Here is a 17,026-nt window from a genome sequence, read left to right on the forward strand (position 1 = left end):
CTATCGACATGACCAACGAAAACTGTCGATGCGGCATGTGACCCCGTTATAACTATAACCAAATGGATAAACAAAAAAATACAAATACACAGGTAAGCAAGTGTAACTGTATAAGGTCAATTATTTTAGTTCTGTTTGCTCTCATTTCTTAAATAAAAAAACAAATTAATTAAATGTAAATAATTTACTCACAACCTGTATAAGACTGATTGTTTTCCTGGTAAAATCAATCAACGAAAGTGGTCTTCCAGCTGCTACCTTTTTTGATTTCGCTTTTTCAACTGACATTCATTTCGATCACTGCTTGGATATGCTTGGATCATGCGCACCACATCTCCAACAAAGGTTAAATCATAAGTCTCATAAATACTGATTCAAATGATGTTAAATTATTGACTTCAGCGATGTTTATTTTGACAAAACTGAACCGAATTGACAGCTAGTAACGATATATTATTTCAGTGTTTTGTTTTTGTAAATGTTTGAAACAAATCAAATAATATTTAAATCGTACCTAGTGCCAGATACATTTTTGTTTCTACTTTATGGTATGGGTAAGATAACGTAATGCATGACATACATGTTTGCATGAGAAAGAGCGAGTAATTGGTTATATTTTATTATAGACATCTGGTGTTCCCTTTAACAGAGGTATGCTGTCAAATATTGGATTTAAAGAAGCCATATTAGATATGAAGTATGACTGTATAGTTATACACGACCTAGACATTTTACCAGAAGACGATAGAAATTTTTATACGTGTGCCGACAATCCTATACATATGGCAGTCAAAGTTCAGCAATTCAAATATAAGTAAGTAAAACATATTATAGCAGATTACCATCTAGTGAAGTCATCTTTTAAAAACTCTTCTTCCTTCTTGAACATCGCCGTATGAGACTTAGTATCGTTTTGTTTCCATAATCGTTGAAAAATAATACCAACTAACGACTAAAAAGTTTGAAATTCCTTCCCAAGGTTATGATACAAGCTAGCCGAGTATATGGGTTTCTGAAATGACCAGATTATCTGATCAAAGGAACACTGACATTCTTCCCAAACTGATGGTAAAAAGTTATTCCTAATTGTACTTAATCATTTTGAATTTTATTTATCTAGGCTAAACTTAATATTTTAAATTGGTACAGTTGTTTCCAAATAAAATGTTAGTACCTTATAATACCAACTGATTGTCGTTAGCAATTTTTACATATTCAAAGAATAAACTGTCAAATCAATCATACAACAATCTATAAATGTAATGGTAATTTTACAGAAAAGAATGGTTTGTTATAAAGATTGTGTATTCTAGGGATTCAGGCGATATAATGAAAAATACTTAAAGTTTAAAAAACAGAGCCTCAAATCTACTCGAATATTATATACAATATTGTTTTACAGTTTGCCATACAAAGGTTTTGCTGGAGGCGTGACTACATTTTCAAAACTTCAATATGAGAAAATAAACGGATTTTCTAACCAGTATTTTGGATGGGGAGGCGAGGACGACGATTTGTTTACAAGGTAAGATAATTGAGAAGAGAAATGCTGATATTTTTTATGATTCTAAAGTGCGTTATATACATACCGGAAATGTTCTAGAGCAAATGAAACAACATGTGAAACATGTATGGTTATTTCCTGTAATTTTGTAGTTAGTTTATCGCATTAATAACATTTAGAAAAAAAATCTGTTTAATTCTATAAAAACCTCTCTATAACGTTTTCGACGGAAGAAACATCAAAGGTAAACCGAGTTGAAAATGTCTGATGAAGTATTCAGTAGAAAAAAATATGGTGCTATAGACCGCTTGTGTCGAGAATGTTACTGAATGAAAAAATCAATACCAATGATTTTCAGATGGTTTAGTCAGTAAATATCCCCAAAAAATTATTTCACTCAACCATGGACTTGCCCTTTCTAATATTGGTTTTTGTCAATCTAAGTTTTGTATTATATAGCCTCATTCAACAAGAACGATGAAAAATAAGTAAGAAAAGATGTATCCCAGTTAACAGCATGCAATTGCAAAAGGTAAGTGTTATTTCTTACTCCTTTTTCTTCTGTTTTGCAGAATGAAGAAAAATAATTACAGTTTGATTCGTCCATTCGAAGAATTTGGACACTGTGGAAGTATCAAACACCAGCAAGCTAATAAAAAGAATGATAGGTTTGTAGACGTTTTACAGTTCACGTACATTGATTGACAAAAGATAAGAAATACAAAAAATATGATACATGTATCAGTATCGGAGAAAATATCTTTATTGATTTAAACTGTTTCGTAATTTACGTTTCATTAACCAGAACTAGTTTTTGCTTTGATGACTATTCATGCGTTGTTAGTGCCATAACTTTTGTGTGAAAAAAGAAAAAGGGAATACATCACGGGGAAATAAAACACATACGTTAAATCCAAAAGGACAACACCATAACAGACATAAAAGACGAATAGACAAATAACTATCCACAAAATATTTCAAAGAAAATTAGAATTTAGCAAAACGAATCCTAGCATAAATCAGATGTTAACTACAGATTTTAACTCGGTTGCTTCGTAAGTGTATAAGTTCTTGTCTCACCGGTGAAACTTTACGTGATAGTCTTGTTTTTAACCGCTAATAAAACGGTCACAAAGCATTACATTATAGCGTATTGGTCAATGTTTATAAATGTAAGTTCTCAAACCCATATACATAACTGAATATGAAGGCTATCATTAACACAGTTTTATTGACAATGTAGTAATGTGGCGTTGAGATAAGACATTTGGTTATATTTTTAGGTTGAAAATACTGAAGTATGCCCATAAAATATGGCAGAGAGATGGACTGAACAATTTAAAGTACAACTTACTGATTAAAAGATTGAAACAGTTATATGTATGGATATACGTAAATATAGATATGCTGAACGTCCGAAAGGTTAAACTTAAATTACTTTTAAAGTAAATCTTTTCATGTACATTTTCAAAAACTCATGCAATTCAAAGATTTATTGGGCTTAAGAATTGCACTGAGACACAGGTCTCTTTTTAATTACTGGGAAAGGTATTTCATATACAGGTAAACAATAAATTAGATTAAAAATGTGTCAACTTTGCATAATTGGTCATATATTAAATATTAGGTTTTTGGTAAATTGATAAAATTGCCATAATTGCATTGTATTGATATAGTAGAATTTATTATGCAATTAGCCAATTGATTTTTGAATAAAGATTTACACATACACTAATGAGATATTTGGTTAATATCTAAGTACATCGTTCAATGTTTACTGCTGCTGTAATGAGAGTACGGCAATATTTCAATTACTGTAAAAAGTCACAGTTCTTTTTGGTGTCCACGTACAAACAATTTGAATTCAAAAACTATTTTGCAAATGAATTCAATACAACAACGTACTGAATGATAAAAACATTATACTAGCATTGCTTAAATAAAAAATAAATGTCCTTTTTACTGGCACGGAGAAATAGAAAGTTCTGCAAGTGTTTTCCTGCTATTTGAGCTTATGTAAATATTTAAATTGTACATATATTGCATATGCATATTCGTAATCGGTTTTGTGCTGCTAGTTTTTTAGTTTTAAAGTTTGCATTCCTTTCACTTTGCCTTTGCTTATCAATTAGATTTTTCTTTATTTATTGTCACAATCATTGGTTTTGCCCTAACGTCCCAATTTATGAGTGTATACTGAGTTATCTTACATTTACTTGATTATGACCTGTAGTTTTTAAAAGTTTACATTGTCAGTATTGTTGTATATGACAGGCTGCTAGGCTTTTCACAACAGTTTTTTTTACAGTTTTCTTTGTCCCATTTATGATACGATTACTTTTTTTCTGATTTGTGATACTTATTTGACGGTGATTATCTCTCGTCTGCGTAAACAATATTCGGATTCATACTTACTGCACGTAACGATACGGGTATTACGAAAAGGAGACGATATCTTGGAATATAACTTCACCATCGCAGATTATCGGTGTACACTACCAGTATTACATTTTGTAATCATATCTCAAACAAAATTTCCAGTAACCCACCTAAATATGTTCCAAAATATTCATTTCGAATAATTGACAGTTCAGAAGGGACTAACTGTGTATCTCTAATGGCAGATCTATCCCATTACTGTTATGAAACAGAATGTATGACAAAACTTTACAAAGACATAAACGAAACACCATTTAATAGATATTTCAATCATATCTGGATATGTTTAGACAATATGTTCACTGTAAACAATTCAGATAAAAAATTATATACCCATGAAATTTAAGAACCTCGACTCATTCCTACTAAATCAAACATTCATATTGAACGAAGCTCTTTTTACCTCCGTCAAAATGGCAACAGCAGGTCTATAGTAACAGTTTGTCTCCGTCCATCCAAAAAGACCGATGGTATAAAAATGTCCGTCCTTGTTTCCTTGGCTGCTATACTATATCTTTACATATTAAGGTACTTAAAACCTTTTCATAGAAATAATAATTGTTATGCTAAATAGTTTGATCTATTCAAACATTATCATCCCTTTGCATTATCAATAAAAAGACTTTATTCAAGTCAAATTGAACGTAGTTTTGAAATCATCTAATATTGTTTAAAGCAGGGATATATGTATTCATAATTCATTTGTAAAAACTTGACTTAATTATATCACAATGATAGAGATTTATTTAAAAGAATTCCACCAGGAATTTAATAAATTGTTTAATTCGTCTCAATCTTTTTATGTTGATAATATTTATGAAGCTAACAAGTTTCGGAATCGTCATTCAATTATTTTTCATTTGCGTTTTACACTTTTTGATTGAGGTTATAATGAAACTTTTGTTATTAAATCAATGAGTCTGATATTTTTATTTAAAAATCCTTTTGCTTAATATATTCAAAAGTCAATTTGCTAAATTGAATTTATATTTTAAAGTTATGATAAAATGTTATTGTTTTTCTGCACTGTTCTCTGGGCATTGCTCAAGATTATGTCTTCCTGTACTATTGATGTATGTGTGTATTTTCTATGAAATACAACAACCGTTACTAGAGTGTAGTTTGTCCATGATTTCCTATCAACGGGTAAAGTATTGTGTTTGATACGGTATAATGTTCTTTGAAATGTCTTCCCTGTTTCAATTGCACGTTCTTTTTATGGATCGTCTGTTAGTTCACTGGTTGAAGTTAAAAAGTTTGATATCTAACTAAATAGTTCAACCTCGCAACATATTCCTTTGCATGTCATAAGTCCAGAACCTGGTCAGGGGCTGCTTGTCTCGCATGATACTGTTTTTGTTGTTGTTTAGTTACACTGTCCAATGTTATTGGATAACTCAGCGCTCGCAAACATGTTTAACCCCGCTTCTCCCTGTATATGACTGTCCCCAATAAAAATAACACGAACAATTTATACAGATAGCAGCTATAGGCCAGTTTGTTTTGTAAATGAACATCTGTAATACTTTGATCTTTTAGTGTTATTAGCTTTAATAAATCCGTTTATTATTCTGGTTTTAATTGTTCCACATTTGGTATAAGAATTCCATATCCCCTCCGAATCTATAAAATGTTTAGGTATCTAGTGTAAAGTCAGCACCAATTATAAACTTTAAAACTCCTACTAGAGGTTTCCCGATTTGCTACGTATCAGATACAGGTGGTACGTAACTCAACCGTTTGTGTTGTTTTGAGGGTATCATTTAATGCATGAGATTATTTTATTCATCATGATAAGATTAAAGAAATCAAGTTGCATATCAGCAAAATCTAGCTTAACTTTTTTAACTTTTTATTTGATAGCGATTTCACCGTTAATAGAATACTTTGTTTGTGATTTTATATAAAATTATCTAGTTAGTGCACAAGTGCGTGAATCAAACAGACCTGACACGAACTGAGTTGAGATGGCCTTTAAATTCTAAATATAGATCTACGTTTTTTATTGTTTAATGTATTGTTTTTGTTTTGTTTACATATAAAAAATATTAGAAGTATATTTTCCTATATTGAACAGAATTATGAATAATAAAAATATTTTCTATGATCGATCGAATTTCTTAAAAACGTGTTACTGATGGTGGTTATATGTCAAAACTGTGTTAATTTTTCAATATAGTTCTTGCATGATTTTGAAATAAGTTAATATTATTTAAGTAATAGATTTTGACAATGACAAGTTTTTTTCTTGAAAAGATAAGAATGCTGGGATTTCATATTGAGTGAGAAAAGGGCACCCTGCTAATGTTTTTTTTTATCAACAACTGAAAATATTTTTTTTTAGAAATGCATTCTAAAAAGTAAACTAAAAATATTGAAAATAAATATTAACGACTCTATTGCCGATGAAAAAACCCCTCCAATATATAGAATTGTTGAAATGAAAATGAACGAGAAAAATTGTCATATAATTATAGTAAATTACACTGACACTCTTCTTGAAAGAGTTTACAGGCGAATCTTTTAACTAAATTATTTATTATAATTTGACCATTTCTTCGTACTTTTATTATTGGTGAAATCTCTAATACATTGTAATATAAAAATAAGGAGATGTAGTATTTTTTTCCCAATGAGACAACTATCCACCAAAGTTCAAATGAAGTGGATGTTAGCAATCATAGGCAACCGTACGTCCTTCAACAATAAGAAAATCCCTATACCATATAGTAAAAAGCCCTAACATGAAAACTATGAAACTTTTCAATTGAGGAAACTAACGGCCTAATTTATAACAAAACAGTTTACGAAAAACAAATATGACAGAAATGAACCAACTACAACCGCTAAACTACAGTCTCCCTGACTTTGCAAAGACAGGCACATAAAGAATGTGGCGGGGTTAAAAACATTTGAAGATGCCAACCTTCCCCTAACCTGTGACAGTGGTGTAAAAGTACAACATAAGAACAAGCTATAAAAATCAGTTGAAAAGAGCTTAACACATCAGATTAATGCAAAGGAGAAAAACCTCTAACGCAAACACAAACCGAAAGTGGTGGACGATAAATACGACGATTTTGTCTTTAAATGCCGAAAAACATATGAAGGTAAAGAGAATAAATATTGTAAAATGTGAACTACGAAAATGTGAAGATTTAATACTGATTATTAATAAACATTGTTGATCACCTATATGGAAATGTATTAATTTGTATACATTTTAAATATATTTTTTGAGTAATTTGGAGAAATCTGTACTGCGAAGTTTTATTTCATCATTAATACATTATTACTGAGGTTAAATTTGTTTGTTGAAGTGGCTCCTATGTTTTTATGTTTTCTAAAAGCCTAACCAAAAAAATTCACACAATTTATTCTATATTGTATCAATCATATAACGGGCGAAAATCAGATAGATTAAAATGAGCTTTATATTTTAGCTTCTTTTTGCCTCTGCAATTTCAGGGGAAATACATTTAAATTATAATCCGTACGTGCAACGATTACTTGTAACGGTTGCTTGAATGCATAATCGAATACACACAATAGTGTTTGCTATAAATACGACAATTATCCAAGCTAAATTAATACCTAGTTGCAGCTAAAAATCCTCAAAATACTTTTGATTATTATTCATAAAACATACGTTGACATTAAGTATATTCGTCAAGTATTTCCGAAAGGTCAAAGACGGCTCCCAGTTCGTACTACGCTTGGTACGGTAGCAAATCGGGAACTTCTACTTTGATTGTCTCTTTGTGTCATTTAACTTTTCATAAAAAATATTAAAAAATTATATATGATGATGTTGTTTTCGACTGCTTGTAATAGAACATTACGGGGTTATTACTTCAAGAGGGCAGAGCTCCATAAAATATATTACTGTTATTTGTTTGTTTTATAGAAAGGTAAACAAAAAGGAGTTATAAATGAAGTTGACTGACTTCAGAAAAAACAATGTGGCAACATAAACAATTAAATTTCTTTAACAGCATTACATATATACCAGTTATTAGTTTTTATACGCCCGTCAATTTTTGACTGGACGTATTATGGTATACAAATGTCCGGTGTCCGTCCGTCCGTCCGTCCGTCCGTCCGTCTGTCCGTCTGTCCGGCGTAAACATGTCGCACCGTAACATCAGAACGACTTATCCAAATTTCATGAAACTTTAAATAGTTGTTTCTCATGATGATCAAACAATCTGTATACTTTTTGAAGAAAATGAAATTACAACTTTTTCAGTTACGGGACTTTGTAACTAAAACAGGGGTGTGTTTTTTTTTTTTACATGTCGCGCCGTATCTCAAAAATAATTTATGATTATTGCTTAAAACTTTACACACTTCTTAGTTATATTAATCTTAAGATCTGTATACTTTTTGGCGATGATTCAAAATTTTATTTTAGAGATATAGAGTATTTTGTTAAAAAAGGGGGAGGGGTTTTTCACATGTCACGCCATATCTCAAAAACAGTTTATGATTATTGCTTAAAACTTTACACAATTCTTAGTTATATTAATCTTAAGATCTGTATACTTTTTGGTGATGATTCAAAATTTTATTTTTGAGTTATTGAGTATTTTGTAAAAAAAGGGGGAGGGGTTTTTCACATGTCGCGCCGTATCTCAAAAACGATTTATGATTATTGCTTAAAATTTTACACACTTCTTAGTTATATTAATCTTAAGATCTGTACACTTTTTGGTTTTGATTCAAAATTTTATTTTAGAGATATTGAGTATTTTGTAAAAAAAAAAGGGGGCTTTTCGCATGTCAGACCGTATGTCAGAAACTATTTATGATTATTGCATAAAAATTCACACATAAGACGACAGGCGTATCATGCGCTCATGGCGCAGCTGTTTATTATAATAGAAAAACAAAGGATATGGGATGTCCATCCATGACACAAAATCTGTACATGCACAGCAAAAAAACACACAAATGTTGTTTATATTTATGTTTGATTGTATTTCAGAGCCTTGATATCAAGTTAAACATATGATTCTTCAGATTCCAAGGAATTAACGTTTTCACTTTGGATGGCAACACTAGCAAATAAAGAGAAAGACACAGAAACAGACTTGTGACATGAATGCTAATTATAAAAGAACCTACTTTTGTTATATTTAAATATGATCAAAGGAGATATTTGCAATAAAGTAGTACACGTTTTTAACTACACTTGTGTGTCTAGCATTTAAGCAGCATATTCAATTTGAAAATATAAATGTTTTTCTACAATTTTAACTGTATCTTATTCGCTTTGATATCTTTCAATTTCTTTATCGTTTATTAGATCTGATATGTTTAGTGAATAATAATGTATTAGTGAAAGGGTAATGTGGACTGGAGATACATTCCAGTAAATCGCAATAGAGATGATACAGGAACTAGAATTCTTTCATGTTATTTATAAGACATTCTTTGAAAAAATGGAGTATGCTGGAAAATGGACAACAGAGCCTCGTTCCTTAATGGCATAATGTTCAGGTAAAAACACTGTGCATATATTAGAGTTCATTTTGTCTTGAAATAAGGATGAGTTCTTGTAAACTTACAAATACCAAATTTATTTAGCTGGATGTTGTGTATATCAAAAATTAAAAACCAATGAGGCGTAAAAAAACCAGACATAAAAAGAGCAGGTATATTCGTAACCATATTAGTTTGATTACCTCAATTAACTTTGTCAGAAGGACCAGCATGTCTCGTTTGTGACACTTTTGTGGATTTTGTCATGTTTCTAGTTTTTGCACCTGCTACTGGCAGATACTTCTAAATTTTATCAATGTTGTTTGTGCTGTATTTAGACCCCTCTACCAAGAAATTTGTTTTGCATGCACACGTATAAAAATTTCGGTTTTTATCCAACGCAATCGTAGGATTGAACGTTGTGTTCAATTTAGACTTGTCTTTACTATCTATATATATATATATGTAACCAAGTCTAAATTGAAAACAAGGTTCAAACCTATGATTGCGTTGGATAAAAACCGTAATTTTTATACGTGTGCATGCAAAACAAATTTCTTGGTAGAAGGGTCTAAATACAGCAAAAACAACATTTTTCAAAAGACCAAAAAAAGTGAAAAAAGTATATTTTTACAAAATGCATTTGACAAGCAGGTCAAACAACGGATGTTCTTAAACCCTACTGACTGCCATGGCGATTGCCAAATAAATTGATCACCAGATGTAACAAAATGAATCTTAATTATTAATTTAATACCAAACAGAAAACAATAAACTTCCGGAAAAGATGGTATATCGCAAACATGAGGTGGAAAAATTGGTACACGGATTTCGACAATTAATGTCCCTTCAGTGATGTTAGGAATCGAGACTGTATTTGGAAGGCCATATAATTTACCTCAATTTAGGATAGACTCTTGAACTTTGAAGAGTCGAAATAGGATGAACGGATTACATAAACCCGAAGGCAAATATAATACAAGCCCAAACGAAAAAATATAAACAAGTCTAAATTGAAAACAACGTTCAAACCCATGATTGCGTTGAATAAAAACCGCAATTTTTATACGTGTACATGCAAAACCAATATCTTGGTACAGAGGTCTAAATACAACACAAACAACATTTTCCAAAAAAAAAAAAAAGTGAAAAAGTATATATATATATATAAAAGTCTAAATTGAAAACAACGTTCAAACATATGATTGCGTTGGATAAAAACCGCAATTTTTATACGTGTGCATGTAAAACAAATTTCTGGGTAGAGGGGTCTAAATACAGCACAAACATCAATTTTCAAAAGACCAAAACAGTGAAAAAGTCTATTTTAACAAAACGCATTTGACTAACAGGTCGAACAACTGATGTTCTTAAACCCTGCTGACTGCCATTGGCGATTGCCAAATAAATTGATCACCAGATCTAACGAAATGGATCTTAATATTAATTCTATACCAAACAGAAAACAATAAACTTGTGGAAAAGATGGTATACCACAAACATGAGGTGCAAACATTTGTCCACCATATCCGGATTTCGACAATTAATGTCTCTTCAGTGATGTTAGGGATCGAAACGGTATTTGGAAAGCCATATAATTAACCTCAATTTAGGATAGACTCTTGAATTTTAAAGAGTCGAAATAGGATGAACGGATCATATAAACACGAAGGAAAATATAATACAAGCCAAAACGAAAAGATATATAAAAGTCTAAATTGAAAACAACGTTCAAACCTATGATTGCGTTAGATAAAAACCGCAATTTTTATACGTGTGCATGTAAAACAAATTTCTGGGTAGAGGGGTCTAAATACAGCACAAACAACAATTTTCAAAAGACCAAAAAAGTGAAAAAGTCGATTTTAACAAAACGCATTTGACTAACAGGTCGAACAACTGATGTTGTTAAACCCTGCTGACTGCCATTGGCGATTGCCAAATAAATTGATCACCAGATCTAACGAAATGGATCATAATATTAATTCTATACCAAACAGAAAACAATAAACTTGTGGAAAAGATGGTATACCACAAACATGAGGTGCAAACATTTGTACACCATATCCGGATTTCGACAATTAATGTCTCTTCAGTGATGTTAGGGATCGAAACGGTATTTGGAAAGCCATATAATTTGCCTCAATTTAGGATAGACTCTTGAATTTTAAAGAGTCGAAATAGGATGAACGGATCATATAAACCCGAAGGAAAATATAATACAAGCCAAAACGAAAAAGATATATAAAAGTCTAAATTGAAAACAAAGTTCAAACCTATGATTGCGTTGGATAATAACCGCAATTTTTATACGTGTGCATGTAAAACAAATTTCTTGGTAGAGGGGTCTAAATACAGCACAAACAACAATTTCCAAAAGACCAAAAAAAGTGAAAAAGTCGATTTTAACAAAACGCATTTGACTAACAGGTCGAACAACTGATGTTCTTAAACCCTGCTGACTGCCATTGGCGATTGCCAAATAAATTGATCACCAGATCTAACGAAATGGATCTTAATATTAATTCAATACCAAACAGAAAACAATAAACTTGTGGAAAAGATGGTATACCACAAACATGAGGTGCAAAAATTTGTACACCATATCCGGATTTCGACAATTAATGTCTCTTCAGTGATGTTAAGGATCGAAACAGTATTTGGAAAGCCATATAATTTACCTCAATTTAGGATAGACTCTTGAATTTTAAAGAGTCGAAATAGGATGAATGGATCATATAAACCCGAAGGAAAATATAATACAAGCCCAAACGAAAAAATATATAAAATTCTAAATTGAAAACAACGTTCAAACCTATGATTGCGTTGGATAAAAACCGCAATTTTCTTTACATGTGCATGTAAAACAAATTTCTTGGTAGAGGGGTCTAAATACAGCACACACAACAATTTCCAAAAGACCAAAAAAAGTGAAAAAGTCTATTTTAACAAAACGCATTTGACTAACAGGTCGAACAACTGATGTTCTTAAACCCTGCTGACTGCCATTGGCGATTGCCAAATAAATTGATCACCAGATCTAACGAAATGGATCTTAATATTAATTCAATACCAAACAGAAAACAATAAACTTGTGGAAAAGATGGTATACCACAAACATGAGGTGCAAAAATTTGTACAACATATCCGGATTTCGACAATTAATGTCTCTTCAGTGATGTTAGGGATCGAAACGGTATTTGGAAAGCCATATAATTTACCTCAATTTAGGATAGACTCTTGAATTTTAAAGAGTCGAAATAGGATGAACGGATCATATAAACCCGAAGGAAAATCTAATACAAGCCCAAACGAAAAAATATATAAAAGTCTAAATTGAAAACAACGTTCAAACCTATGATTGCGTTGGATAAAAACGCAATTTTTATACGTGTGCATGTAAAACAAATTTCTTGGTAGAGGGGTCTAAATACAGCACAAACAACAATTTCCAAAAGACCAAAAAAAGTGAAAAAGTCTATTTTAACAAAACGCATTTGACTAACAGGTCGAACAACTGATGTTCTTAAACCCGGCTGACTGCCATTGGCGATTGCCAAATAAATTGATCACCAGATCTAACGAAATGGATCTTAATATTACTTCAATACCAAACAGAAAACAATAAACTTGTGGAAAAGATGGCATACCACAAACATGAGGTGCAAAAATTTGTACACCATATCCGGATTTCGACAGTTAATGTCTCTTCAGTGATGTTAGGGATCGAAACAGTATTTGGAAAGCCATATAATTTACCTCAATTCAGGATAGACTCTTGAATATTAAAGAGTCGAAATAGGATGAACGGATCATGTAAACCCGAAGAAAAAAATATAATACAAGCCCAAACGAAAAAAATATATCAAAGTCTAAATTGAAAATAACGTTCAAACCTATGATTGCGTTAGATAAAAACCGCAACTTTTATACGTGTGCATGTAAAACAAATTTCTTGGTAGAGGGGTCTAAATACAGCACAAACATCAATTTCCAAAAGACCAAAAAAAGTGAAAAAGTCTATTTTGACAAAACGCATTTGACTAACAGGTCGAACAACTGATGTTCTTAAACCCTGCTGACTGCCATTGGTGATTGCCAAATAAATTGATCATCAGATCTAACGAAATGGATCTTAATATTAATTCAATACCAAACAGAAAACAATAAACTTGTGGAAAAGATGGTATACCACAAACATGAGGTGCAAAAATTTGTACACCATATCCGGATTTCGACAATTAATGTCTCTTCAGTGATGTTAGGGATCGAAAAGGTATTTGGAAAGCCATATAATTTACCTCAATTTAGGTAGACTTTTGAATTTTAAAGAGTCGAAATAGGATGAACGGATCATATAAACACGAAGGAAAATATAATACAAGCCCAAACGAAAAAATATATAAAAGTCTAAATTGAAAACAACGTTCAAACCTATGATTGCGTTGGATAAAAACCGCAATTTTCATACGTGTGCATGTAAAACAAATTTCTTGGTAGAGGGGTCTAAATACAGCACAAACAACAATTTCCAAAAGACCAAAAAAAGTGAAAAAGTCTATTTTGACAAAACGCATTTGACTAACAGGTCGAACAACTGATGTTCTTAAACCCTGCTGACTGCCATTGGCGATTGCCAAATAAATTGATCACCAGATCTAACGAAATGGATCTTAATATTAATGCAATACCAAACAGAAAACAATACACTTGTAAAAAGGATGGTATACCACAAACATGAGGTGCAAAAATTTGTATACCATATCCGGATTTCGACAATTAATGTCTCTTCAGTGATGTTAGGGATCGAAACGGTATTTGGAAAGCCATATAATTTACCTCAATTCAGGATAGACTCTTGAATTTTAAAGAGTCGAAATAGGATGAACGGATCATATAAACCCGAAGGAAAATCTAATACAAGCCCAAACGAAAAAATATATAAAATTCTAAATTGAAAACAACGTTCAAACCTATGATTGCGTTGGATAAAAACCGCAATTTTCTTTACATGTGCATGTAAAACAAATTTCTTGGTAGAGGGGTCTAAATACAGCACACACAACAATTTCCAAAAGACCAAAAAAAGTGAAAAAGTCTATTTTAACAAAACGCATTTGACTAACAGGTCGAACAACTGATGTTCTTAAACCCTGCTGACTGCCATTGGCGATTGCCAAATAAATTGATCACCAGATCTAACGAAATGGATCTTAATATTAATTCAATACCAAACAGAAAACAATAAACTTGTGGAAAAGATGGTATACCACAAACATGAGGTGCAAAAATTTGTACAACATATCCGGATTTCGACAATTAATGTCTCTTCAGTGATGTTAGGGATCGAAACGGTATTTGGAAAGCCATATAATTTACCTCAATTTAGGATAGACTCTTGAATTTTAAAGAGTCGAAATAGGATGAACGGATCATATAAACCCGAAGGAAAATCTAATACAAGCCCAAACGAAAAAATATATAAAAGTCTAAATTGAAAACAACGTTCAAACCTATGATTGCGTTGGATAAAAACGCAATTTTTATACGTGTGCATGTAAAACAAATTTCTTGGTAGAGGGGTCTAAATACAGCACAAACAACAATTTCCAAAAGACCAAAAAAAGTGAAAAAGTCTATTTTAACAAAACGCATTTGACTAACAGGTCGAACAACTGATGTTCTTAAACCCGGCTGACTGCCATTGGCGATTGCCAAATAAATTGATCACCAGATCTAACGAAATGGATCTTAATATTACTTCAATACCAAACAGAAAACAATAAACTTGTGGAAAAGATGGCATACCACAAACATGAGGTGCAAAAATTTGTACACCATATCCGGATTTCGACAGTTAATGTCTCTTCAGTGATGTTAGGGATCGAAACAGTATTTGGAAAGCCATATAATTTACCTCAATTCAGGATAGACTCTTGAATATTAAAGAGTCGAAATAGGATGAACGGATCATATAAACCCGAAGAAAAAAATATAATACAAGCCCAAACGAAAAAAATATATCAAAGTCTAAATTGAAAATAACGTTCAAACCTATGATTGCGTTAGATAAAAACCGCAACTTTTATACGTGTGCATGTAAAACAAATTTCTTGGTAGAGGGGTCTAAATACAGCACAAACATCAATTTCCAAAAGACCAAAAAAAGTGAAAAAGTCTATTTTCACAAAACGCATTTGACTAACAGGTCGAACAACTGATGTTCTTAAACCCTGCTGACTGCCATTGGTGATTGCCAAATAAATTGATCATCAGATCTAACGAAATGGATCTTAATATTAATTCAATACCAAACAGAAAACAATAAACTTGTGGAAAAGATGGTATACCACAAACATGAGGTGCAAAAATTTGTACACCATATCCGGATTTCGACAATTAATGTCTCTTCAGTGATGTTAGGGATCGAAAAGGTATTTGGAAAGCCATATAATTTACCTCAATTTAGGTAGACTTTTGAATTTTAAAGAGTCGAAATAGGATGAACGGATCATATAAACACGAAGGAAAATATAATACAAGCCCAAACGAAAAAATATATAAAAGTCTAAATTGAAAACAACGTTCAAACCTATGATTGCGTTGGATAAAAACCGCAATTTTCATACGTGTGCATGTAAAACAAATTTCTTGGTAGAGGGGTCTAAATACAGCACAAACAACAATTTCCAAAAGACCAAAAAAAGTGAAAAAGTCTATTTTGACAAAACGCATTTGACTAACAGGTCGAACAACTGATGTTCTTAAACCCTGCTGACTGCCATTGGCGATTGCCAAATAAATTGATCACCAGATCTAACGAAATGGATCTTAATATTAATGCAATACCAAACAGAAAACAATACACTTGTGGAAAGGATGGTATACCACAAACATGAGGTGCAAAAATTTGTATACCATATCCGGATTTCGACAATTAATGTCTCTTCAGTGATGTTAGGGATCGAAACGGTATTTGGAAAGCCATATAATTTACCTCAATTCAGGATAGACTCTTGAATTTTAAAGAGTCGAAATAGGATGAACGGATCATATAAACCCGAAGGAAAATATAATACAAGCCCAAACGAAAAAATATATAAAAGTCTAAATTGAAAACAACGTTCAAACCTATGATTGCGTTGGATAAAAACCGCAATTTTTATACGTGTACATGTGAAACAAATTTCTTGGTAAATGGGGGCCTAAATACAGCACAAACAACAATTTCCAAAAGACCAAAAAAAGTGAAAAAGTCTATTTTAACAAAACGCATTTGACTAACAGGTCGAACTACTGATGTTCTTAAACCCTGCTGACTGCCATTGGCGATTGCCAAATAAATTGATCACCAGATCTAACGAAATGGATCTTAATATTAATTCAATGCCAAACAGAAAACAATATATATAAAATGTCTAAATAATAGCCAACGATATATGTTACGGGGCGATGGATTATATAATTTTGATACAGTACACTACAAAATATAAAATATAATAAGCAAGTGTAAAGGGTACAACATCACAAAAAAAAAGTAAAATCATGAACATATATTAAATATTTCGGATAACTATTATCCTTCATCAGTAAAATGTC

At 31.6% G+C, this 17,026-nt stretch overlaps 1 protein-coding gene and 1 long non-coding RNA gene across 8 annotated transcripts in view; both read left to right on the forward strand.

Moving 5' to 3' along the window:
• Positions 1-17,026, forward strand: part of LOC127712513 (beta-1,4-galactosyltransferase 6-like) — an 85,107-nt gene that overhangs the window by 26,414 nt on the left and 41,667 nt on the right. For 2 of the 6 annotated variants that reach the window (XM_052218985.1, XM_052218986.1), the window contains exons 5-8: positions 627-814; positions 1,403-1,525; positions 2,077-2,172; positions 2,788-2,926. In XM_052218985.1, the coding sequence (XP_052074945.1) occupies positions 627-814; positions 1,403-1,525; positions 2,077-2,172; positions 2,788-2,926 (546 nt within the window). Of the gene's footprint in view, positions 1-626; positions 815-1,402; positions 1,526-2,076; positions 2,173-2,787; positions 2,927-8,930; positions 9,352-17,026 lie in introns of those variants that run through there. The other 4 variants (XR_007987114.1, XM_052218989.1, XM_052218987.1 and 1 more) reach the window with 4 other exon arrangements.
• LOC127712514 (uncharacterized) lies at positions 11,717-16,599 on the forward strand. Of its 2 annotated transcripts, none has more exons than XR_007987115.1 (3): positions 11,717-11,817; positions 12,359-12,895; positions 14,517-14,914. It is a non-coding gene; the product is annotated as an uncharacterized LOC127712514 (long non-coding RNA). The 2 variants fall into 2 exon arrangements; XR_007987116.1 differs by lacking the exon at positions 11,717-11,817 and adding an exon at positions 16,328-16,599 and having other exon boundaries at positions 12,317-12,895; positions 14,517-14,709.

Source organism: Mytilus californianus, unplaced genomic scaffold, assembly GCF_021869535.1.
Source record: "Mytilus californianus isolate M0D057914Y unplaced genomic scaffold, xbMytCali1.0.p SCAF_8, whole genome shotgun sequence".
NCBI classification, from domain to species: domain Eukaryota; kingdom Metazoa; phylum Mollusca; class Bivalvia; order Mytilida; family Mytilidae; genus Mytilus; species Mytilus californianus.